The sequence below is a fragment of the Streptopelia decaocto genome (assembly GCF_964273445.1).
Source record: "Streptopelia decaocto genome assembly, chromosome: 13".
NCBI classification, from domain to species: domain Eukaryota; kingdom Metazoa; phylum Chordata; class Aves; order Columbiformes; family Columbidae; genus Streptopelia; species Streptopelia decaocto.
In genome coordinates this window covers 394,723-420,972 of record NC_138668.1, presented here as the reverse complement: position 1 = coordinate 420,972, position 26,250 = coordinate 394,723, and the positions used below count along the sequence as shown (strand labels likewise).

Here is a 26,250-nt window from a genome sequence, read left to right as displayed (position 1 = left end):
ACTGCTGCATCTGCTTGAGAACGAGCAGACAGACAAAGAGATTATAAATATATAATTGTATTTTATTTTTAATATTAAATATTTTTAAATTACAAGCAGTTTCTTGAATCACACTATGCATGATAATCAATATACAGTAGAAATTACAATTTAAAAATGTACACAATTTAAAGACATTTTGACCTGAAATTTCATTAACTATGATATATTGCCATAAACCTCATACCTGTATTAAATTACAATAGGAAAACCTCATACCTATGATTTTGTTACATAGTTTCTCATTTACAAATAGAATTAAACAGTATATATACACACACATCAGTACCATTTATCAGTTAAGTTACACCTACATCTGTGCAAGTTCAAACAATTTCATAAACAAAACTAACCGTAAGTCAGATATTCAAGTTTCTGAAAAACAGGCTGCTGGTATTACAAATACTTATTTTCAATAAGTTTATATGATGTTTGACTCCCCTCTAGATTTTTTCCAGTCTTGTACCAAAATCATTAACATACAAGGATATTTCTGTATGACTTAAAGCTGAAGTGATTTTGTATACTCCATTCTTATTTAAGGCTATTTTTATAAGGCTAATAGACTTGGATCCCACCTGTCACCAGCTCCAGCTGGAGCAGCCGCGTCACTGACCCCTGACAACGCTGACGCTCGGGCATAGTGCTTAACCAACGAAGGAAAACATAGAAGTCTCTCTACCAACCAGCTTCCTCGTGAAAAACATGGAGTACGACACAAAAATCTGCTAAAAATACTGATAAAAAGAATGAGGCTTAAATGGTTTTTGTTAGTGCATCAACATGGATATGAAAAAACGTTTAATGCGCCCGTTCCCATGAGGACGCGGCTTCCATGCACTGAGTTACACAGGCACCACATCTGCGGCTCATCTGGGGAGCACGGCTGCTCCAAACAGCACCGGCTGCTCCAAACAGCACCGGCTGCCCCCAACGGCACTGGCTGCTCCAAACAGCACCGGCTGCCCCCAACGGCACCGGCTGCCCCCAACGGCACCGGCTGCCCCCAACGGCACCGGCTGCCCCGGCTGGGAGCCGCTGCAGCAGCCAGGTGAGACAGCGCCTTCGTTACTCAAATGGGCAGGGTGCACTCTACTAGAGAAGGAACTGCAATGCAACCAGCCCTCATAATAAACCATTGAAAATAGATACATGTACTTCTAGAACAGAAACCATGCTTCAGTAGCTAGTGCAAGAAATTACATCTAGGTTAATGAATGATTTGTAACAAATCCCCTAATTATCATGTAACATGTTGGAATTACTGATTCATCTTCATTGTGCCACTGACTGCTAGGCAGGTATTTAAACATTGTTAGTAGTTAATCAGATTTTTAACTAGAATTTTTTCCAAAAGACGCGTTATATTATTGCAATCCAGCCTAGTGGATTACTAGAATTAAAATTCACCGCTGAAGTGAGGTGAGCCAGCTTTAAATATCCCTTTCTCCTAATCGTGCAGCCGAAAAGGACGCTGCCTCGCTCAGTACCGCACGCACCGACCGGTGTGGAAACGCTGCTCCGGCAGCTCCCGAGCAGCGGGTCCACCCGGACAAAGCACCAAACTCTCACTTCCCATGTGGGATTTTCCTTAAACCCCGGTAAAGAACAAACATCTTAGCTTTCCATCAAGCAGAGGAAACTCCTGATGTACAAGATAAACATCCAATTTTACAGAATTATAAGAAACAAGATGTAGGACCAAATTGTAAAATTCTGCTTTTGACCTTGGACGATATTTTAAATCAACTGATTCAAAACTAAGGCTGAACTCCAGGCCTGACCCAGTAATTTCTCACCACACATCCTTCGCAGACTATTATGGAGTTTGATTCTTACCATGGTGAGAATTACAGAAGACAGATGCGATCTCTTGATCTCGCTGTATCGGGGAGTCTAACGTGGGAATGACAGAACTTCTGAGCAACAGCTTGTGTACAAAGTGCCCATATTTTAAACCGGCTTCCTTAGACCCTCTCCAGCACCCGCTGTAACCCCGCGCAGAACTACGCGGCTCCGCCTCCTCAACCCCGTTCTGAGAAGGTCCATGAAACTCCAGTTCCTCACTTCACAGTGAAAACGGTTCTGACTACGAACCGAGTGCCTCACCAACAGTTCTCAACGATACACTGGCAACTTCAAATAACATTATCACTAAATCATTCCCTTTTGATCGGTATATAAACCAGTCTGGTTAACGGCTAAAGAACAATGGGAAGAAAGCAATTAACATATTCCTGTCATTTTAAAACATACGTTAAAAAATCCAAACGCATTTAGAGTGGCACAGGAACAAACTTTACACATCTGAAAATATCTAGTCCTGCCATGCTTGACAGGATGAAAATTCTCTGACTGAATCTGAACACAGAGCACTTGGACCACTATTACACTGAAGCCCCGCCAAATAGCCACTAAATTACAAATCATTTTGTATTTTAGTACACTAGAGCCAGGGAGCCTGCTCCTGCCCGCGTTTCCCGCAGACCCGCAGCTGCATAAGCATCCCAAGAGGCCAGGGCTTTGCTTCTCAATAATGAAGATTTTTCCCCACGTGGTTTAAAGGATTAAAGTAGCTAAACGCATGGTGGACTGGGAAGGACAAAGCCAAGCACGTCGTGTTCTCTTCCCTACAGACAGAGCTAACTGTACCATCGCACCTTTGGGTCAGCGTGCATTTCCAGATGCACCATGGAGCCGTGCAGACATCTCAAAACAGGCAGGGCCTTACAAAGGGTGCACAATTGGGCATTAACCGTTGATCTAATTCTTAATGGTCACGACACAGCGAGAGGTAGGTTCACCACAGGCCTCTGCGGGCAGCCCCAGCTGCAGAGCAGGGAGCCCCGACATCCACCGAACGCGCAGAGCGGGGCCGAGCGTGCCAGACCAGCCTGCTGGAGTCAGTCCTACACAGGATTCATCAACTCCACCGTTTTGTACAGCCCGTTTTTCCTCTTCTCTCTTCAAGGCAGAAATTGTAATAAAAACTGGAAGGCCCTTAATTATGATATAGTCAGATGCTACTACAGGTTAAGCAGTCAGTAGGATCATATTCGGGAATTAAGAGGAATTATCTCTTTCATCTAAAAATTCCAGAGTATATCATATATTCTTTTCCAGTTTCCTATAAAACATGAACACTAACAATCAATCTATAATCATTATCATATAGAAATGGTACTGAATAGAAGATTTCAGCAAGTCTAGTGTAACACTCAGAAGTTATGTACATTTTACAAGTACCGTGCATAGCAAAGGCTACAAAAAGGACAAACTGAACTGGATACCTGGGCCAATCCAACTTGTCTTATTTTCTTTGAAAGATTTAAGATCTTCATTCTGTACATCATCAGGAAATAAAGGAAGAATAATCCATAGTGCAATTGTAATAAGCAAAGTAATATGTAGTGATATCTTTTTGAATAAATATGGCTCACTACTGATCAACTATCATCCGTACAGTTCCAGCAACACAGCCACCTGTTGCACAGGACAGTTGTACACAATTCTACAGCAGGTGGACGTTCAAAGTAACGAACTACATGGAAAAATATAAAAAGAATATCATACAATCTCATACACAAACCAGACTGTAGTGTAATTGCTTTACTTGTTTCTTAAGTTATATGAAAAATACTTCAAGTACTTGAAAACAGCGGCGAATCATCTTTCAATGAAAAGCAAAATTGCACTGATTTAAAAATACATTACAAAGTTAAATACACATTCAAATTAATGTCCTGATTTAACATTGCTTTCAGTGTTTACTTGCACCCCTTGGTACTTCTTGATTACCTGTGTTACTCCAGCAGGATCCAGAGTTTAGATAGAGAGGTTTCAGACACAACATCTGTGTGTTTTATGTATGCAGTCCGAGAAGTTTTAATTAATTTAATCTTTTTCTCCATCTTCACTGCTTCCTGTTGGTAGAGGAAAGGTCACAAGGCACAGTGAGATGCTGCTGCACAACCCCCTTCTCGTAAGGCTCCTCCTGCCCCTGGCGCTCTGCCCGCTCTGGTTAATGGGTCCCCAGCGCTTCCACCTACTGCAAACACCTGGCACCTGCGCACGGACACCTGCGGAGCCCACACCTCAATGTCACTCCGCGGGGCGCCTGAGGCGACGCGGCATCTCCAGCACCACCTCTCTTATCTCTAAGTTTCCAAGCAGCAAACATTATCTAATCAATAGGCACAACACGAGAACAATGCAACCCTATAAATAAACACTGATTATGTTTTTATAGACATTCACCATTAGCAAGGCTCAGTGATCAGTAAAATTTTCAATAATGCAACATTTAATCAAGATTAAAAATATATTGAACTGATTCAAGTTTGCTTATTTTTGCTTTTCTTAACCCTCAAAATGTATCAAAGCAGGTTTCTGTTAATAAGCAATGCTAGGACTCAATATGCTATGAACTCTCCTAAAAGAAACTGTCAGCTCACGGCTCTAGAAAACACGCTGCAGTTCTTAAGAGAACGTCGGGACTGTGCTTTCTGGAAGGCAATACGAAAGGAAACTGAACTGGAAAATCAGCTCATGATCCCAGTAACCTCACCCTGTGCAACGAGAAGAAAATTGCGGCTTACAAGAGCGCAATAATGACAGTTATTCAACTGCCACAGTGTGGCAGCCAAACAAGTGCCTACGGACTGCACAGATCTCATTTATAGAAATGTAGTGCTAGGTCTTTTTGAAGAGGGAAATCGTGAGCTGCTCCCCTAAGTGTTCTGTTGAATACTCAACTGCAAGTTTGATAGCACTGAAAATACATTCCTAAAGTATTTAATATAGAACAATATTTGCCATATTTATTGCTTATATATCTGCATAAAGTTTTTAATTTGTAGTTTAAAAATTATTATTATTAGTTCTAAGTCACTTACCTCCCTGTTCCATATCTGAATCTGTGAGATGCGTAAGAGAGAAGCTTGCCATGTTTGCAGGAGAGATGGAGAACCTGGAGTACGGGGACGGGTGCGACCAGTTCTGCTCCAGCGTCCGCGAGGGCGGTGGAGAGAAGTACTTCGATGACTGAAGAGGTGGTTTAGAGCTGATAAGATTATTAGCTGCCTTCGACAGGAAGGACGGCTCTGGAGAAGAGAAGTCATCATCCCATTCGAACCCCCCACCTTTGGAAGAGAAAAAGAAAAAAACCCAACAAATTACAGAAATGTAAAGTCTACGTGACTTTTTACGCTGTGAGTTTTAATAGCAAGGCCCTGGAAGACTGAATTAACCCAAAATGAAACGTGTAGCTTTTCTGCTCTGGCCCTGGGGTCCACCCAGATTTGTCACTCTGAAGATACTCGTGGCGCCAACACCTCGCCCAGCGCGACTCCACACGCCGGGGCCTCAGCGCCAGCCCGCGCGCGTGCTCGGGATGACAAATCCTGTATCATTTAAATGGCAATTCAGAACTATGCAGAGAGCAGTCTCGGCCCCTGCTGTGTGTAAATGCATTCAAGTACCTTCTTCATCTGTGGAGCTTTCCGAGTTGGTGAATCTGTTTAAGTAACTGAAGCTGGAGGCGGGGACAGGAGCGCTGCGAGAGCCTTCGCCGGTCACGTCCGCGGCGCGGTGCCCCAGCTCCTTAGTCGGCATTTCCTACGGCAAACAACCAACCCGGTTACCTCTGGCACACACACCGTACCTGTGCCTATGGATGCAATCACGGGACACACTCCCCACCGGATGGAGTTACATGGTCTGTAAACGCTTGAGTTATTACCACACAACAAAACTCTGAGTTCTAGATGAACCGTATGCACTAACTTCTACTACTAAAGAAAGTGGTATCAAATCACTGCTAAAATCCATGCAGGAAACGACTATTTAAACATTATTTACAATAGAAGAAGTTTCATATTTCTAGGAACAAAGCTAAAACATCTTCCAATTGAGAACAGTTTCCTTATCAGTCTGACACAGGCAGGTTTTTGTACTTAATGAAGCCTTATCCCATCTCCCAGCATTTCCTAAGGTGTTTTTGCTCCTTAATCACGCTTCAGGATGAAGAGGCAGACTGCGTATGAGCGGTACTGTTTGAAGCAGCCCTTTTATCAGGGACTGATGATAAGGGTTCAACAACCAAGAGCAGTTCAAACACAGCTATTTTTCCTTCCCCTCTGACAAAAGGATCACTATTCTATAGACTGCCTACACACAAGTATAACACCCGTTTTCTATTCCAAGGCACACTTATCTCCAATATTTATGTGCGTCACCATAAGCAACACTTCCAAAGCTTGACAATGCGACTGTTCTTTCAAACTCACTATACTAGTTTAGGTGCCATAATGTTAAAATAGAAATCCCCTCTGTATCACGTTACACAAGTTACAAATTGATAAAGCAGATAGAGAAACAAAGGTAACCTTGAATTCATACGCAGACCAGTGTTCCATCGAACCTCAGTCACACTGGATTAGTAAAAAGCAGCATTACCATCTAAATACTGTTCTCATCTTTGATAAAGGTTTAAGGTAAATTTACCTTAATGTCAACTAACATTGGGTTTTCTGCACGCCCCCACCCGCCCTTTTCTTTTGTAAAGGCATTTGAAATCAAACCCAAAGTTCTCTAACTCATTAAACAGAAACTGCTTCAGTAAAGTTACATCAACATTCTGGTAAAATAAATTAATCAAATCCAGTCCATAATGCTGCTGTCTCACACACTAATCACATACAGCGTATAAACACCACGTTGCATTCGGCACATGCCGTCAGGGCTCCAAAAGGACTTGGCCACCAGCCCTGCCCAAGCAAAGCCCTTCACCCGGATCAGCGCCGACACGCACCAGTGCCCCGGCCCCGGAAACGCCCACGCCAAACAGGGGCTGAGCCTGCGAACACAGGCCTTGTAACAGTGCACCACAAACAGGAAGCTATTCTACCACATCTTGTTGCAGAAGTCCAAACCAATACAAACTTTACTTTGTAATTAAAATAAAAGATACCTGATCAAACAAATAGACTGTCACATCATCAAAGAACGTCACAGCCTTTTTCTCATTTTTCCAGTGCTCACGTTGCCTTTCATTAAGAGGTTTTGGAAGTTTCAACAAGCTTCTCAGATGTTTCCCATCATCCTTGTCGCTAAGTATCTCGGGTACTTGATGAACAGCCTCATCTTCACTGTCAGAACTCAGACTATGCACATGGAAAGTCCTCATGTCATCCTCAGAGTCGCTGTTCTCATCTTCCTCATCCGCATCATCCCCATCTTCTAGATCAAGCATTCCAGAAACATCGAGTTTGCCGAGGTACTTTCCTTCAATATCTGGCTCTTTCAGTTTCTGTCCCTCGATGTGATAGAAGGACTTCTCACTGTTACTCAGGTCTAGAGGACTCTGTAAGTTATGCACAGCCTTTAAGTCTCCGTGTGAAAGCAGCTCTGAAGTGTTAGTGCCAACACAAGAGACGGTTTTATGGGAAGTCTCAGATACTTTTATTTCATCCCTTAGGTTATGTTCCATTGACACTTCCAGGGAATTCAGAGCCGCCTCGGCCCACTGACCAGGACAGCCCCGCAGCCCCACACCCACCTCCTGCAGCTCCGAGTTGTGATTTAGTTCTGGTTCTGCAGTGGGATTATTGATCTCCTGGTGACTCCTTACATCACACTTTCGCTGTCTGTCTTCAGAACTGCAATCCTCCTCAGGATTATCCTCTCCTCTGTTTGAAGGGACAACACACACAGGCTCTCTTGACAGATTCACAGTCTCTTCTGGTTTTTTATCTGGCTCAGAATCGTTATCAGAGAAATAGGCAGAGTCTCTATACGAGTTCTGATTTCCACCTAGAAAAACCTTCGGGGTTATTTCAAAATTGCTGTTCACAGCATCCAAACAAGCTGCTGCTTCTGAGACGATGATGACTGGATGGGAAGGCAAAGCGCTGCGGCTGCTCTCGCCGACCGCACAGAGAGCAGCGTCCGCGCCAGCGGCGTCCTCCGCAGCCAGGTGGGAAGTCCACTCTGGAGACTCCAGGTTCTCGGTCTCATAGCCGCTGTCAGCAGGTTTATCAGGTGGCAAAAGCTTCTGAGGACTCTGAGCCTGTAAAGATTCTAAAACCTCATTTACATCTAAAGAATCCAAGGAATCTGGCGTCTCTAGGGCCTGTTCCACGGTTTGCGCAGGAGGCGGGCTGTCTTCCAGAAGACTATCCTGACTGGTACAGTCTGAAGCAGTAACAGAAATTAAGGTCACCTCTTCAGGAACATCCTTACAGTTCTCAAAATTATCTGATATTTCTTGGTTTTCCTCCAATAAACATTCACCATTTTTTAATATGGGAGACTTCTCTTGCGAGTTTCTTTTTGTATCTTCCTGCTCAGTACATTTTTCTCTACTGAAAGCTTCCTCATCAGGCCTGACAAGCATTCCCTGCTTCAGCTGTGCATCACACTCATCTGTTTCGACAGCAACACTGTAATACGGATTGTTTCCAACGTTATTGTTCTGGGCATTATTGGATAGCTCTTCTTGACAGAGGAGACCAGCGTTAGAGGACACGACCTTGTTGACTTCCACATTCACAAGCTCTCCGTCGTCCTCCGGACGAGGCAGACGTGCGCGCTCCCCGGAGGACTCGGGCGCTGCAGAGGGGCGGGGGAACGCCTGCGTCCCCGCGGCGCTCTGCCAGCTCAGGCCTTTAGTCACTGCCACCGCGTTAGAATTCTCATCCTTCATTCTTCCAAGACTTCCATGGATCAAAGACAAGACCTGTGCGTTTCCAGCGAACACAGGCTCGGGCTCCACAGAACTTCTGTTTGAGGTTTCTAATATACTTTTTAGAACATCATCTGTTTTTTTCCCAAAATCACCACTGGTTTTGTTAGACAATAACCCTGTTAACAAGTTTTTCTCTTGAAGAAATAAGAAGTTATCAGAAAGTTCTTCTAAGGTTACCAAGTCAGACTGGTTAGAGAGATTTTCACACGCAGAAACTCTCTCATTCTCAGAAGCATGACTAGAATGCTCCTTCTCAGAAAGGTCTGCGGCCTTCCTAGCATCTGTGTTTGAGTTTACAGCAGCTGGTTGAAAGTCTTTAGGAACATCACTTGCTTCAGCAAAACCAAGTATTTTTCTGTTTGTCAGTTCTTCTGATCTGTCAATGTCATTAAAGATATTCTGGAAAGGACTTTCTGGACTACCAGCGGCAGGCAGAAAATCCTCTTTAGGATCTGTATTGTAGTGGAAGAAGTCCCCATCAGTGCTGGATTCTTCAACATCAAGATCCCTGAGAACCGTGAAATGAGAACTTTTTTCTTGTACAGCGTCGTGATGATCAACTTCGGTAGTCAGTACAACTGACTGGTTATCAAAGTTCACGCTGCAGCCGCTTCCTTTTTCCTCTAACTGGATGTAGTAGTCGTTTCCCACAGACAGCTTGTGCGCGTCAAACACAGGCAGCACCCCCGGGACAGCCAGCGACGCCTCCTGACCGCTCCCGTCCTGCGCTCCCGGCCCCTGCTCCGAAAGGGACCTCTCAAAAACCTCCACTGGGAAGAAAATACTCGTGTAAGTCATTGCTTCATCAGGGTTCACGTGGCCACATTCGTCAAAATGATCATGTTTAGCTGCCTCCCAGATATACTCGAAGCTGAGACCCTGGCTTGTTTCTGTTACAGTAAGGACTTCCTCCATCTCCTGGCCGAGTCTGTCTCCTGTGAAGTGATCCAGGATTGGAAACGCAGAATTACTTGTTTCTCTGTTTGAGGTGTTTGGTTTAAGAGCATTCCACTGCTGTTCAAAATCTATCTCCGAGTCCCTTTGGCTTTGCATGCGGAGGTAAGTTAGAAGTCTGTGCACTTCTTCTGCCGTCGGTCTCTTTTCTGGAGGCAGCCAGCAGAACTGCAGAACTTCATACCTACGGAAATAAGAAACACGTTTGAGTAGGTTTCACACTGAAAAGGAATTTATAAAATTCAGATATCTAACAGGCTAAGGAGTAACAACATCACTGGAAGGAATTTCTATCTGTAGCAACTCCTTTTTATCTAGGCTTTCTTTGCCATATAGCAATTCAGATTCCATACAGCAATTTCAAACTTATTTAGCAGCTTTAAGAATAAATAAAAGCATTTAACGCTTACCATCTGTCAGCGTACGGCTGCTCCAGGCGCGGCTTGAGGAGTTTAACCTGCCTGTCCCTGACGACGCGGGCCAGGACCGCCCCGTCAGACAGCTCCGCGTAGGGCCGCGCCGCCTCCAGCAGCTCCCACAGCGTCACCCCCAGCGACCTGCGGAACGGCAGCGCAGCGCTCAGCCCCGCGCCGCTGCACGGCGGGGCCGCGCGCGTCGCAACTGTGCAAAGCACGACTTGCAAGAAGAAAAGATCGCTCTCCTACTGGCTCGATAACTTCAGAACCTGTTAACTCGTTTCGTTTTATAGAACACTAGAAGCCTCCAGAATGAAGTTGCTTGAAGGCAATGAAGGAGGCAACACCAGTGAAGGCAACAAAATACAAGAGGCCTCAAACGATTCACCTATGGAAGAACCCCCCCCCACATTAAGAAAGCAGAACACGCCTGTTTAGAGAAGCAAGACGAATAACCCCCATGGCTAGTCCAACACTAGCATCTACTGCACGCCCTCTGAAACAGAAGAGCAGTGCATCAGGCCTACATTCAACTTAACTGTAAATATTTTTTACTCCATTGTGTAACATTTGAAAATATGTTCGAGAATCTCTCATTGAAGTTATTCTAAAGGCTACTACATACCATATGTTACTGTATTTATTTTGCTCTGCTGCTAACAGTCTGTCTTGAAAACTTGTGATTAACTCGGGTGCAGTCCATCGCAGAGGAACAAGTTTCTTCTCATCTGTTTCAATATAGTCTTCCTAAATGATTAAACACACAAAATGACTGAAAAAGCCTGAATAAACATCGATTGACTTCCAGAAGGTGACGGTCCTTCATACGGCTTTATGTGATCCTTACGCAAAAAGCGAGCACTGCAGCGCAGCCCGTTTTGCGCAGGCAGCACAGAACGCTGCAGGAGCGGAGCCGCTGCCCAGCAGCGGAGCCAATGCCACCTGCTGCTCGGCTGCTGCTCCCAAAACAGTTTTAATTAATGACTTGATTTTTTCACTTTCTTGATACATTTAGTACTTTGAACATTTTCATTAAGAAATTCAATTTAAATTTTCTTTCTTAAAACATGAAAACCAAATTTGTACATGTTGTAGGACTATTGTAAATAGGCCCTAAAAAAAGGCAGATTTAACCAGAAGCTTCCTTCTACAAGCATAAATTCCACCCATCTCTTGAAAGCTCATCTGTTCTGTTACATGAGCCTGCCACGGTTATTTGCCAGTTACACTCTGAAAGTCCATTATTCAGATAAAGGACAATCTTGTATCAGTTTATAACTTTAGGGTATGCTTGTTATAACCTTTAGGCCCCAAATCTTTTAAGAAAAGCGGTATATGACTAGATTAACTCACCTTATATCTACTGAATCCTATACCATAATCTCCTACTTTGACATTCAAATCGGACGTGAGAAAGCAATTCCGTAAGGCCAAGTCACTGAAAAAGCAAACAAACAGATAATGAGACCAAACCAAGAAACCTTCGACGCAAAGGAAGACGAGCGGTAACAGCAGTGACAGCTCCTACAACACTCAGCCCACAGCTTAAACTATCAACTGAAAAGCCACCAGAGTTCTAAAATAAAATGTTTGCAAAAGAGAATCAATTTTGAGCCACACAATGAAGCAGAATCTGTGTTCTGCAATCCAGAGAACTCCACATAGTGACAAGGCAATCACACTTGAAGATTCCATACAAAGCCCCTGGACTATGATGCTGCCCTTCAAAAACAGTTCAAACTGTGTTCAGTGAGTATCGCAATTACACCCAGAATTGTGTGCAATTATTTCACTGTACTAATGCCCCGCGATGCAGATCAGCAGGCGGCGCATCAGGAGGGCCGCAGGCTCCTCTCTCCCAGCACCGTCACTGCGCGCACCAACTGCTCCAGTATCTCGCTTCCCCGCTCCACAGGAGGCCCAGGCAACCCAGTGCCCCGGCAGAATTCTGCCATTGCTTCTGTGGGGCTTTAAAAAGAGTCTCTGAAGTACAAAGGACCTGAAAGCCACAGTTTCCCTGCTTCAAAGAGAGGGGAAAATGTTTCCCTTTCCAGAATCATTGAACTATACAGGTCAGAAACACATTTGTAACCCTCAAAAGCTTCCCAACTTCTTTTATGCTTTTAAAATAAATATCCTGGAAGAAAAAAAAATACATTTTTGGCTGCTTGAATTTACCACTAACAACAAAATCACTGATGCTGGAGCTTTATCACTTACTCTGACAGCATCAGGATAGTGTTGCTAGAAGTAAACATTTACAACGAGAATCCTGCAGATGCGCAGAGTAATTATTTATCCAGGTTAAGTGTATTTCACTGAAACTCACTGTTAAATCTAATACTACAGAGCTCTGCTGCTGCACTGCAGGACACAGCGATCGCTCGGTTTGGGAGGCTCGACTCAGGGCACGTGGAACTGTCCCAGCCGTTACCGGAGCAGCTCTGCCCCCCAGCGCCTCCAGGCTTCGGGCTCTCAGGGCTTTGCTCTTGCTTTACACTCGCGCCTGTCAGACTTAGTTTAACAGTTCGGCTTCTCCCTGAACGAAAGGTCTCTGCTTCCTCTGAGCAGCAGGATGTGCACTGATAAGCTCTACCCGAGGTTCTATCAGGTACTATTTAATATTTTGGTCATTCCAAGTCTAAGGTTGATGTCTTCCAGATCCTTAACACCTTTGCATTTAAAGCAAAAGAAAAAAAATCTTGGCATGTTTCTCAGCAATTAGTTTCATGAATACATTTTTCCCCTGCCTTTTACTACTACCACGGCCATCCTTTCACTGTCGACTGCATTAACTTTAACAAAAAATAAATAAATCCAACATTTTTTCCCCCGATCAAAACCGATCTTTTCTCCCACTGTAATTTCCTCTAAATCTGTGTACCTCCATTACGAGGCCTACAACGTTACACGAACGACGGTTCAGTGACAGAACAGCTGCTTGGGGCAGAGTCCCCATCTGAAGTCAGCTGCTCCCTTACCGCATTAGAAAGGCAGCATTTCCAGGGGGTTTTCCATGTTTAGTAACTAAGATAACATTATCAAACCGAGTTCTGAACAGCTTTAAAAACCACGCAGCAGGCAAGATGCATCCTACCATCCCCTGCAGCCCGGCGGAGCCGCAGCGCCGCCCGCGCCAGCACCCGCGCCAGCACCCGCGCCCCTGACCGGATCCGCGCTGGGTGGCAGCTGGTTCACACACAACCCCAACACGCCAGGATTTGAATGGATATCTACGCGAATTATACAGTGCATCATAACTAAAACCGATTGATCTGGAGATCATACCTATGCACAAAGTTATGTTTATGCATTACAGCAAGGCCAGCAGCAATCTCGCACGCCATTCTCTGGAGCAGCATTACTTGAGAATCTCCTTTCACGTGTTCTTGCTCATTGCAGATATAAGTTTTTAGGTCACCCTGTAAAAGAAGTTGAAAATACTTATCAGCCTTGTATGTTGGTTGAATCTGAAAAATATTTACTGAAGAACCAACTAAACACATTTGTGCTTCATAAAAAGATTCTTTGCAGGTTTCCAGTCTCCATAAGGATTCTTAAATAAGTTATTTAAGGATTATGGTATTGTCCTTTTAAGGGTTTTAGGTCAAATCATTGAGTAATTAACATCACAGATCAGACAGCCACATAAAACGAAACTCCCAGACAATAACACTTTCCATTAAAAAGCAGACTTGGACGAGCTTCTGCTTTTAAACGAGATGAGTCTTCAAGTTCTCCAAAGCAGCACGGCTGGCTGGAACGCGGGAGGAGGGAGGGGGCCGGGGAAAGGGCTCCCAGAGCTTCAGCCACACGGAGCACAGCCAGAGCCCAGAGGCCGGCGGCGGCTCCGCCGGACCAGGGAAAGGGCTCCCAGAGCTTCAGCCACACGGAGCACAGCCAGAGTCCAGAGGCCGGCGGCGGCTCCGCCGGACCAGGCAACGCTGGGCAGCAGCCACCCCAGCAGCCAGGCCAGAGAGCTCCAGACACCACCAAAAGAGAACGGCCTCGAAACAGAGGGAAATAACTGCAAGATGTCAAGTGTTCAGGAAAAGTAGGACTAAAGTCAGTGAATCCAAGCAAATGAAAAGAACAAGTTTCTCATGCTTTACCATCCCTACTTCCACAACTGAACTTTTAACCTAGAACTCCTACATTTTATTTAAAATACGGACTTCCTGTAAGATTAGCGAGTGATTTCAGAGCGTGATTGGTACCGAGTTGCACAAGGCGTTACAGCACCACGCGCACCCGCGCCCGGCGCCGAGCGCCGCCCGGCGTCCTGCCCGCCGCTCCTGTACCTCATGGAGCTGCACCCGAAGCATCTGACTTCTCCTCAGTGTGGTCAATTGATGACGCCAACCCAGAACTCTGTTAGTTCAGCAGCAGAGGTCTGTGTGGTGCACTGAAACCCAGCAGTGCGGTGACAGCCCAGGTGACCGGCTGGACCGACCTGGGTTACTCTTAATAAAATCAAAATGGGACAGTCTACTTGAAAGCAGACATTACTTGACGTAAAACTTCATTTTAATTTTTTAAAACACAAATAGATTCCACAGAACACACAAGTAGCTATTCTATTTTCATCTGCTTTGTATGTCCTGCTTATGCTCCAAGTAGCTATACAACCTCGGGGAAAGCATACACAACTTCCAACCCTGCTTAATGTTGTAGAAGCTTTCATTACATTCTCTTTATCCTGTTTTTAGCTACTAATTAGGTAACATTTATGTATTTGTATTCAACAGAATCGTATTTTTTAAAATGTTTCCCAGGAGATATTTCTGCCTTACAATTACAGCTTTAATATCACACTGGCCCAGGTATATAAGTACAGACACTGTATACAAAGGTGCACCCCCCTTCCTCCTCGCCGGAGCAGAGTGAGCCGAGCCCCCAGGAGCCCCGAGCGCGGCGCCCGAGCAGCGGGACGCCCAGCCCGGCCGGCTCCGGGCGCAGCAAACGCCCCAACCAGGTCCGGAACTGTCACTCGGAACACAGCGACTGGTTACTCGGGTTTGTCCCCGGTGGATTAAGTTCCTGGGACGTCTGAAATGCACCAAGGAATTACTTTTTGATTTTTAAATGCATTAGAACAGCAGTGCTATGTGGCATCCCTTATTTACTAAATAACTGATGTAGGTACACACTTCTGTAGGAAATACAACTTGTATTAAATCCGGCGCCTTGAAACATAGTGTAACATCTCTGTAAGAGCCAGAAGCCGGGGGCGCATCTACAGACAATACTCTCCAGCAGTTTTCTTGTTTGCACAAATCCACATTTGGTTCCTGCGACGCCCCGAGCAAACAGCAGACCTGACTTTCTGAACCAGTAGGTCCTGACCACAGGGTTTTAAAGGTGTGAGCAGGTTACCAAATTCTGTCTGCTGGACACTTCCCACCGAGCCACACACCACCACACCACTCCTGCTCTTAAGTTCTCAGACAACCCCAAATCCTGCCCCTCGACATTGCTCTGCAGTTTAAGTACTTGCAGTCACTAGCACTAGAGTGCCTGAAAGCAACGTATGGAATAGAGCACCTAGGCCACCAGAAATTTGTTTAGGCATGTGTAAGTTTATGAAACACTGAACAGTTCTGAAAGCACAAAGAGTCTTTGAACCCAACAGACATGATTTCTGAAGATGCCATCCACTGGCAAAACCCCCGTTTTTTTAAACCACACACCACTGACATTTCTACTATTTGCCTCATATTGATATTGACTATGACTATTAAATAAATTTGTTGAACTCTTTGATTAAGAATTCTTTTTTTATTTAAAATGATGTTTTCAAGCGGCAGTGATCAGAAAAAGCCCAAACGAAGAACGACCCAAGCACTGCAGCAGCGTCCCCGGCGCAGGCACCGGCACGGGCGCACCCGGCGCGGCCACGGGCACCGGCACGGGCACCGGCACGGCCACGGGCGCACCCGGCGCGGGCACCGGCACGGGCACCGGCACGGCCACGGGCGCACCCGGCGCGGGCACCGGCACGGCCACGGGCACCGGCACGGCCACAGGCGCACCCGGCGCGGGCACCGGCACGGCCACAGGCGCACCCGGCGCGGGCACCGGCACGGCCACGGGCACCGGCACGGCCACGGGCGCACCCAGCGCGGGCACCGGCACGGCCACGGGCACCGGCACGGCCACGGGCGCACCCGGCGCGGCCGCCCGGCCCCTCGCAGCTGCTCAGACACCGAGGACTTGACGAATTCCTTAATGAAGGTGACAGGTAAATCAGCCTCACAGTACACACGCTACTTCCACACGTGAACAGCTTTCCTCTACTCATTAATTATGTCAATCCATCAGAGGATTTGCTGTGCTGACAAAATGCTGCCACACATGGCTCAGTAATATATTAAAGTTAATAAGGCAGCAACCACTATTTTTAACCTGGCATCATTCTACAATGTTTGACAGTGAACAGTTAACTATTCGTAGAAGACTGCACCAATGTACTAAGCAAACCAATACTGGGGGGGTGGGGGGTTGGTTTAAGAACTTATTGAGCATTTCTTTTTATATTTACCATTTTAAAAGCAATTTTAACACAGGCAAAGGAAAATAAGGATTTAAAAGCCTTAAATCATTTATGTGCAACTGACCTCTTGCTCCTTGCCCAGCTCTGCTAACCAAGGGTCACAGAGCAACCTGGATTACATTACAAAATATGCTAAATGGTAGCAAATAGAGTGACTGCATATACAACCAAACCATCTCAAGTAACGGAAGTGGCAGAAGCGTATAAGCCATTGATACAGCCAAGAAAACAAGTGAACCTGTCCGGCGCTCAAGGCTGCTGCCACGCCAGCCAGCTCTGGCATCTGCGCTGCCGTCTGCAGCACCGAGAGCTTCCCGCGCCAGGAGCCCGGGCACCAGCAACCCAACGGGGCTGCCCGGGCAGCCAAGACAAGGTCAAGTGGCCCCTAAAGGCTACGAATCCCAGCAAGAAAAGTCGCAAAAGGGAGACCTGCTGTGACAGGCTACGAATGCGAAGGAATGTGAAGACAAGCACGGTACCCTCTAGAGCAGGGGGGCGCCAGGGGTGCCCAACTCGTTTCACTGGGTAATGGAGCAGCAGGTATATTTATCCAGTCCTAAAACTACATTTGGTCCTTGACGGCAGCCGCGAGGCTGACGCGGCCCCCGTGGAAGCGAGTTGGGCACCCTGCTCTAGACTGTGTTGGTCAGCACAATAGCCACATTTCTCATTGCTTAATATGCCAGACTTGCAAAGTGAAAGCTACATCACCAAATGAACCCCAAAAGAACTTGTCATCTGAAGATGTTTACACAGTTGACATATTTGTCACTTTTTTTCCTTAGCCACCAAATTCTTAATCGCGTAAGTACAAGGGATTAAACCAAGTTTATTCCTTTCTGTGGATACACATCCAGCACCAATAACAGCAGGTAAAGAGCTTTGACATAGCATTATAGCACCGCTAGCAGAACAGGAGCACGTCTGACGTCCTTCCACGTGCACAGCACACGGTCACCTCAGACAGCAGGACCTGCAGCCCAGCGCCGCGGCTGCCCCGTCGCTCTGCTCAACAGGCAGACCCTGGTGTGTTCTGCAGGCACATCCGCAGCCCCCAGTCTTCCCAGTTTCAGAAAAACAGTACAAGAGAAGCTACCAGCTTTTGAGATCACTTATTAAAAGCCTGAAAAATCCAAGCCACCGCCAGCCCAGGCACAGCGATAAAAAGCAGCTTCTAGAATACCGGCCTCCTGATGCTCCACTGAAAACCTGTCTCCCATGAAAAGCGACCCAGCCTCATCTTCTACCGCGAATGCACCGCACGCCTGCCGTCAGTCGCTCCGGTCTCCAGGTCCCTGCCCGCCCCTCGCTGGCGCCGGCACCACCACCAGCAGACACAGTGCGCCCGGGGCCCTCCTGCCTCCGCCCCACGCCTAGGGACCGCTGTCCTCCGCCCCAGCTCCCGCTGTCCTCCGCCCCATGCCCAGGGACCGCTGTCCTCCGCCCCACGCCCAGGGACCGCTGTCCTCCGCCCCACGCCCAGGGACCGCTGTCCTCCGCCCCACGCCCAGGGGCCGCTGTCCTCCGCCCCACGCCCAGGGGCCGCTGTCCTCCGCCCCACGCCCAGGGGCCGCTGTCCTCCGCCCGGGGCCCTCAGCGCCCAGCTCCCGCTGTCCTCCGCCCCACGCCCAGCTCCCGCTGTCCTCCGCCCCACGCCCAGCTCCCGCTGTCCTCCGCCCGGGGCCCTCAGCGCCCAGGGGCCGCTGTCCTCCGCCCCACGCCCAGGGGCCGCTGTCCTCCGCCCCACGCCCAGGGGCCGCTGTCCTCCGCCCGGCCCGCGCGGCAGCAAACGCCGCAGCGTCTACGGACACTCAGCTCTACCGGGCAGGAGCTCTTCACACAAGCCAGACTTTCAGTATGGAAGGCATGTTTAACTCACTGTGATATATAATTTTCTAAAATCACTTCACTGGGAATAGAAATCAGCACAGACATTTATTTTCCATTTTGAAGAAATTACCTAAATACATTTGAATTTATAAAACTATCATTTTGGCTGTCAAGCTTATTGCCCCCAGCTAAAGTGAAAACTATTTTATCCCCTTAAGTAAAATCCTTTCCAGATGACTCCGCAGGATCATGACAATTTCTGGCATTAATCATAAGGCATCACACAAGGATACTTTTTTCTGCTGGATACTTAAAGTAGGGCAATTTCTAAAAGTTACTCTGTCTTCAAATTCAAAGTTGGATTAAATAGCACAAGTATTTAACAACATGACAGCAATTAAATCTGATTAAACATGTGGATGTGTCTCTGTTAGCCTCTATAAAATGCAATTCTCTTTCAAGGGTCCTTTTAAAGAACTTCCAACTCGGGTAGCAGGTTTAGACACCTGTAAGAAGTATTCAATTTCTACATAATGAAAAACTATAAAAACCATTATCTGGATAACCTTTGGCACCTACTTTTTAATTCTTGGCAAAACCGGAACATTTCACTTTGATCAGTCACTTAAGAAGTTCAGGCGTTTCTTCCATATAGAAGCACTTTTGCCTCATTAATTTACCATAGCTAATAAATTTGAGCAAAAGAGCAGTAATGAAAAATACAGTTATTTAAGGTCACAGATTAACTGATGTTTTTCAAGAAAACTCAACAGTTCATGTTAACTCTATTTAAATTGCTTGAGGCAACGGATGCAACTAGAACCGTATTTGTGCACCCAAGTTTACAGGCAAATTCTACAGTAGTGGAGCTGACAAAAAGGGATCTTGCCGAATTTCATCAATGCAAACTATCTTACTTCTGAAAATACTTAGTTCTTAATAACATATGTATGCACTTCCCAGTTCATTTCCATCTTGCCATTTTTCAGGAAACTCTGCTTTAAATGATATCTAGACCACAAAATTTCCAAGCAGACAGTGTTTGGATAGCCACCTGAGTTCCGGCTTGGTTTGGTTTCTAATAACGTGTTATGCTACAATAACGCAATTCAAGTGTTTCCAGACCACGGCTCCATCGCCACATCCAAATTTCAGTCTCTGAAGACTCTGTACACCGGGCCTGGTTCGAGGTCTCCAGACGAACACACCAGCCTGTTCTCCCAACACTCACGCAAACTCCCAGACGTGCCCAGAACACGGGGGCTGGGGAAGGCTCTGTGAACGTCCTTCCGGCCGCTAACAGGCCGTGGCTCCGCGGTGCCGAGCGCCCGCGGCGCTGAGCCACGGAGCGGCGGGCGCCCCGCCCGGCCCGCGGGGAGCACCGCACGGCAGCTGCGGGACGGGGCGGGGGAGGAAAGGGAGAAGAGGGAAGGAGAGCACAGCCACAGAACGGATCGGAGGAGAATACGGTGATACTGAAAATCCCAGCTAGGAGAATGCACTCACCGCCGATTCTGGAAGAGAGCCCACCAGCGCATTTCAGCCCAAAGCTGTACAGCATGGGTAAAATTTAGGCACTCTGCAGGGGGTGGAGGCAGAAGGAAGGAAATTCCTTCTGTTTCCTCAATTAACATTTTCATAGAAATGGTAATAAAAGCACACTAAGGCTGCACAGACAGCAAACAGAATTTAGGATGTGATCGTGAGCATGTGCACGTGATACTTGGGCTGCAATAGTAAGTTTCCTTCTCTGACCTCCCTTCCCCTCCAAGCTCCACGTTACATGACGTAGGCAGACCAGAAGAGACTAATAATTCCATCACCAAAGACATAACAGCTATTTTCCTCTTCGGAACATTCCACTATCACCTAGAACTTACACAGCGAAAAGAGTTATAAACAAAACGTGACACTTGCTGTCTGTCTGCTGAAATTCTGCGTATTCAGAAAGTTTCCCAAAAACAAAGCAAATCCCTCGATGAGCGAAGGGCAGTGAGTACACCTGATACAATTTACACCGGTGGAAAAGCAACTGCAGCCTTTTGTATAAGCGCACTTACCAAGTCACAGAACTCAAAGACTAGGAGATAAGGAATGGCTTCCACACACTGCCCGATGCACTGGAGAACATTCGGGTGCTGAAGAACGCTGTAGGGAAAAAACACAGTTAAATCCAGGAAGATCTCAGTATACGCGATTTGCAGCGTAACACCACAGTGAAATCCCCACCAGAAGTTTCAGCACATGGCACTGGCGGGGGCAGCGTGAACAGACCGCGCAAGTATCCAAAAGCCACCGACTCCGTTTGCACCTTTGAACCCTCTTTGTGTTGCTGCAGCTACCACTGAGAGCAGCTGAAACTCAGGTCTCAAAACCACAAATCCAGCGCTGCCACGAAAAAGTCCCACTCAGCCTCCCGCCACCCTGGCACCAAAAAGCAGAGCATGCAACTGGTTCACAAACTGCCCTGAGGAGCTGACCTGGCTAAGTCTAAACCTTGTTTTAGCCAGGTTAGCTCCCAGCCGGCTCAGTTATTTTGCCTAAATTGCTTCAAAAACGCTTGTGCCAATGCAGCAGAAGGCCTGAGCTTTTTTCTTCTGACTACTGGCAACAATTTAAGCCTCGATGCAAATCTAACTAGGACATTAGAAAGCAGGAAGAACAGAAAGCTCCCTGTGAGCACACTCAGGTAAAACACACCGAGATGTGTCCAGGGAGCTCCAACGTGCCCCTCTCCCACTCATCCACAAAAGCCACCAATTTGTGGCAGCTGGCTCTTCAGAGAATTCTCACTATTCCCAAAACATGGGGGGAGAAATTATACTCCCTTTAACATACCAAATTCCTTTCCAATATGCAAAGGCTCGATCCCCTAAAGCAAGTATCCTCCAAGCATAACACGAGAGGAAAAGAACACCAAACAATCCTGGTTCACTGGCATTTCCAGTCAGATTGAGGATTTCTCAGTTCTACAGTACTATTGGACTAAAGTTAGAGTAACCCTGCGTTTTTTCGTATGCATGGGCCTCCTTGCAAACTACCTGAACAAAAACAGTTTTATCACTATGTTACATTTAATTTTTGAAAAAGGAAACTTTAAATAAACTAAGGTGTGCCTGATAGCAGACAAAGCGTTGCCAGATCCCCTGCTTCTAACAGTAAAGCCAAGTACAGGCCTTAAACCTCAGTTCTCAGAGGCAGGTAATTAGGCATAAGGTTAGTCTGCAAGATGATGAGTTTGTTCCAAACAGCTGTAGAAGAGAATCTGCTAAACCGAACCGAGCGTGTTTTCCATCACGAACAATAACTACCGAACACTTCGCTAAAGAGCTGCTTTTTTTTTCTAAACAAACTCAACTTTGCTCCCTTTGGATTGACTGTATTCTCATTGTCTAAAGACAAGCACATCAGTTACAAGGGAGGACAAGTAGAGACAATAACACTGAACAAAAGAAATGTCCACAATTCGTATGCAGTCTTATGAAGTGTATAATTAACCGCGCTGTGAAACATTACTTACTAATATGGTTCTCCATTTCTTAAAAACTGTTCTTGCTCCTTGGGACCTGCGCTTGCCTTCAGCTCCTTCACTACGACCCTTGCGACGCTGCTGCCTGTGTAGATCTCTCCAAGCAGAACCTGAAAGACAACCACTGTGTCCTCAACCTGGGGAAAGGGAGCTGCTGCAAAGAAGAGCAGGAGCCACAAACACGCTGTCAGAAGGATCTTCTGGCTTTTTCGTCAACGCACGGAGCTTTGATAATTAAACGCCCATACTTGACAACCCATCTACACATCAACTTTCAGAAAATGTCTTTTCTAGTGAAGACCACTTAAGATTTTATTTTTTTTTAACTAGAAAGAATTGGTAATAACAGGAACGTATTAATTCAAATCCATGGAAGCGGAATGTCTACCTAGTAAGTAGCTCTGGTAAGAAACTACACTTAAATTAGAGCAGCACTGACTAGCCAAAAAACACATACAATGAAACATCTCGTTTCAACTTCAGTTTTTTCCTATGCTACTAAATGTGGGGTTTTTTAGAGCGCTGTTTTAAAGGAACCGCGGCAGCCTCGTCTGCTGGGAATCAGTCACACTGCAGAACACCACAGAGAGAACTCCTTACCTTCCCGAACCAGCCATTGCCTATTTCCTGGATGTAGTTTAGACTCTGACGTGCAACGTGAGACTTTGATCCATCTGCCACACACAAAGAAATAAACGTAATACATATTAAACCACTCAGACAGCCCAAGTTATCTACCTGTTGAGGAAATACTGCAAGCTCCTGCAATATTTACTCCCAATTACGCGCATACGTTCAGACGAAGCACCAAACCTGGTTCGGCACATATCACGTAAGAAGGTAACACGGTGACAACAGCACCCAAGTGACATTTTTCTCAGTCCCCGCTTCTACATCACACTAGAATACGCTCCCTACAAAACACACTCATTCTCCTCACAAAATGTAAACTTCTGATTTTTTCTAACACACTTCGTAAGAAAGCAAAAAGGCTGAGTTCTAGCTCCAAGATGAAAGTGTATCATATCCTGTAGTTTGGTCAAGTAAATAACCTACTTACAAAGGCTTCCTATGGAAACAAAAGTAGAAAACCCAAGACAACACTCATTGCATGTACATTTTAACATTTACAGTTATATAGTTGCCATTTCAAGGTAAAAGGTCCAACCGCTCTACTCCTCAGCCCCACTTCCCGCTGCTGTCTGGAGGGAGGACACTTCCCAGCCGCCAGGGCTCCCGAGAGCAGCCGCAAGCACCTCCCATCGGGTACCGGCAGCACGCCTGGCTGAGCGCTCCAACCGCAGCCTGAGTTCCACAAACCACAGCTATACCAGTACCATTTCACCACAACAGCTGGAGCTGCACAATATACCGCCAACGCGCTCCTAAGCAGGGACAACGTTGTATCAGTACAACCACATCTCTGCCAGTGTACCTTACAAGCACACTGCCTCGCTTCTGCCAAAATAACTTCTAGTGACTGAAAGTATAGGTGTAACAATTAAGGCAACGAAGAAGAGCTGACATAAATTATTCCCAGATAATTTCCCCTCACTTATTAAAACACTAAGTAACATCTCTTTTGTATCAAAGGCACACTGACAGTTTCTTCAAGTTTGTAGGTACAGAAACTTCACTAGAGGCTTCCCTGAACATCTAATTATTAAGAAACACGAGCAATACACATAAAAAGTATATGTGAAGTAGTATAATATAGGAACTCCTTTATGCTAAACCATACTTGAAATATCTAAGATACTGAAGTTTCCTTTGACAAAAGCTGTCTTTTAAAGAACACATTCCAAAAAACCTTCCGCACGGGGAAATCTAATGCTGTCTTAGCAACACCACACTTGGAGCACGAAACGTCTACACTGACCTTAAGGAGGCGATGCAGCTGGAGCAGCAGCGCTGCTCAGACTGCCTCGTGCCTCCCTTTAGGGCTAACGGCTGAGGGCTGGTGACCACTGAAGAGCAGGAGCGCTAACGCCCCAGAGTCCTTCAAAGCCCTCATGTACACAGAGCCACAAAGACAGCACTCTGGAGAGGTTTCTTTAAGCGACTTGGATTCTCTTCAGCTACCTTACATGGCATGCTGCTGGAAGTTCACGTTTTTGAAGTAATATTTCACATTTTATCCTATACTCCACAAAATATATTTACTCAGTTTGTGTAAGTTTGTAACAATTAACTTGTTACAGTCAAGTTGAACCTAATGAGCTACACTCCATTTCTGACACTGCGACTGCCTGCTTCTGGTTTCTCACTGAAAACCGGGATCTCACCTGCGTGAGATGGAAACTGGGCGGGAGCTGGCAGAGCAACGCTGGGCACGGACAGCGTGAACACCTCTGCCGGAGACTGCACCGACGGCGTGTCTTCTGCCGGAGGGGTGAAATCGATTTCATCGTCAAAGTTATCTTCAAACTCCTGCAAAACACAGCTTAGTAAACAAGCTGATCTTTGTCTTAAATTAGCTCCAATACATTGATTTTCGTTTGAATGAGCAATGTTAAGGAGGCGTAGCTTTTTCCAAGGACAGCGACAGATATTTAGTTTTCTACTGCTTACTTTCACTTTGTTACTGATTTAAAGAGATTAAAATATCAAGTATTGCTTTTAACAAAAAAGGGGGGGGCTTGGTTGGCTGGTTTGGTTTTTACTTTAAATGCTGCCCCAGCTTTGAATGAATTACCATGACCTGCCGAGGTCAAATATTCAGCAGTGAGAGCAAATTCAGTTTTAGGAACACAGATAACTTGTGTTCCAAAAGTAACTGTTCTCTGATGGTAACAACTTCTCCTCAGGAGTTTTGCTACAGTGGGTATGTATGTTCAGTATTCTTATGCCACAAAAGTGCCTTAAACCCCGTCAGCAGACTAAGAAAAACAACAAAAAGGTTCTTTACAACAAAATTGTCTCAAGGGTATAGTTTAATTACTGATCCTGATACCTAGTAATGATTTTGAAAAGACATTAAAGATCTTTACTGCACCACGGACCAAATACTTAAAGCAAATGGTTGCGGCGAGATTTCACAGCGTGTAGAAATGCGGTTGTTGGCTGTTTCAGAAGAGAGAACGTACGGTGGTGCTGAAGCGTCAGCAAGTGCGGAGCATTGGGACGAAGAATCAAGCAAGAGTTCTGGACATGAGAATGCAGCCAACAACACCGCTCGTAGTACAGGTGTGACTTCGATGCTTACCTTGAAATCTATCTCAGGGTCTTTACAGCAGGAGACACAGTTTGCCAGCAGTATTACCAGTACTACCAGAGCGCACAGGGACAGAACCACGAAAGAGGAGGAAACTTCAGCTGTAGCTCCTCCTAGAAACAAACACGTAGGTAGCATTAGATAAATATTTATCATTATAAGAAGTTCCTTCAAAACATATTACCCATCTGCACTTCTTTCAAAGATGGAGTTTGAGAATTAAACTCTGTAGATATGATCAAAAATAAGAGGACACTGAACAGAACAGACGTGCTGCTGAACTACGTCTGTGCTTCATTAGCTCCAGTCAAAACTCTGAGAAGGCCCTCTGAAGAGGGCTCTCAACGCAACGTTTGATATTCATCTACAGCAAGTCTTCTGGATAACGTGCATGCACGTTGCCATTTGCCACCATCAACACGAGAAACGGGGAGGGTAACGGCTGACTGACGTTCACTTCCCTCAGACGGTGAAGAACCTCACTATGGAGACTGAAAATTGCCTGGGCCACAAACATAAGCATTTTGTGCATCATTAGCTAAATTACTGTAACAGACACACAGGTAATATAGCTTTAGATAAAATGTAAGAGATTCCTTTGAAGCTCTAACTGAAACCAAATAATAAAAGGTTGCTTTACTACAAAGAAAAAAAAAAAGAGGAAACATATGTTACCAGATTTTACTAATTAAAATTATTATTTTAAAGGCTTTTTTTCCAAAACCACTCCACATAATTTCCAAACAGCTTCCTCACCTTCACCACCAGCTCCACGAAAAGGAGAAGGCACCACAGGCCGTGCACTGAACACACACGCGTGAGCGCACCGCACAACCACAACACGTGCCAACCCAGCGGCAGCGAGGCCCCCGCGCCCCTCGAACGCTCCACCCCGCGTACAGACGCACCGGGGAAAGTCAGCAACAGCAGATCACTGCACCAACTGTACCAACAGCATGCTTCGTTATT

General features: G+C 46.0%; 1 protein-coding gene across 3 annotated transcripts in view; it reads right to left on the bottom strand.

Annotated features, from left to right (window-relative positions):
• Positions 1-41: 41 nt before the first annotated feature.
• LMTK2 (lemur tyrosine kinase 2) overlaps positions 42-26,250 on the bottom strand; it is a 39,879-nt gene continuing 13,670 nt past the window's right edge. Inside the window, exons 2-14 of one of the 3 annotated variants that reach the window (XM_082064353.1) lie at positions 25,273-25,394; positions 24,335-24,497; positions 22,668-22,741; positions 22,059-22,177; positions 20,599-20,686; positions 13,444-13,577; positions 11,509-11,593; positions 10,781-10,902; positions 10,150-10,296; positions 7,010-9,923; positions 5,520-5,655; positions 4,935-5,180; positions 42-3,962 (exon numbers count right to left, since the gene is read on the bottom strand). In XM_082064353.1, the coding sequence (XP_081920479.1) occupies positions 3,934-3,962; positions 4,935-5,180; positions 5,520-5,655; positions 7,010-9,923; positions 10,150-10,296; positions 10,781-10,902; positions 11,509-11,593; positions 13,444-13,577; positions 20,599-20,686; positions 22,059-22,177; positions 22,668-22,741; positions 24,335-24,497; positions 25,273-25,394 (4,379 nt within the window). In that variant the 3' untranslated portion in view covers positions 42-3,933. The remainder of the gene's footprint in view (positions 3,963-4,934; positions 5,181-5,519; positions 5,656-7,009; positions 9,924-10,149; positions 10,297-10,780; positions 10,903-11,508; positions 11,594-13,443; positions 13,578-20,598; positions 20,687-22,058; positions 22,178-22,667; positions 22,742-24,334; positions 24,498-25,272; positions 25,395-26,250) is intronic. The other 2 variants (XM_082064354.1, XM_082064355.1) reach the window with 2 other exon arrangements.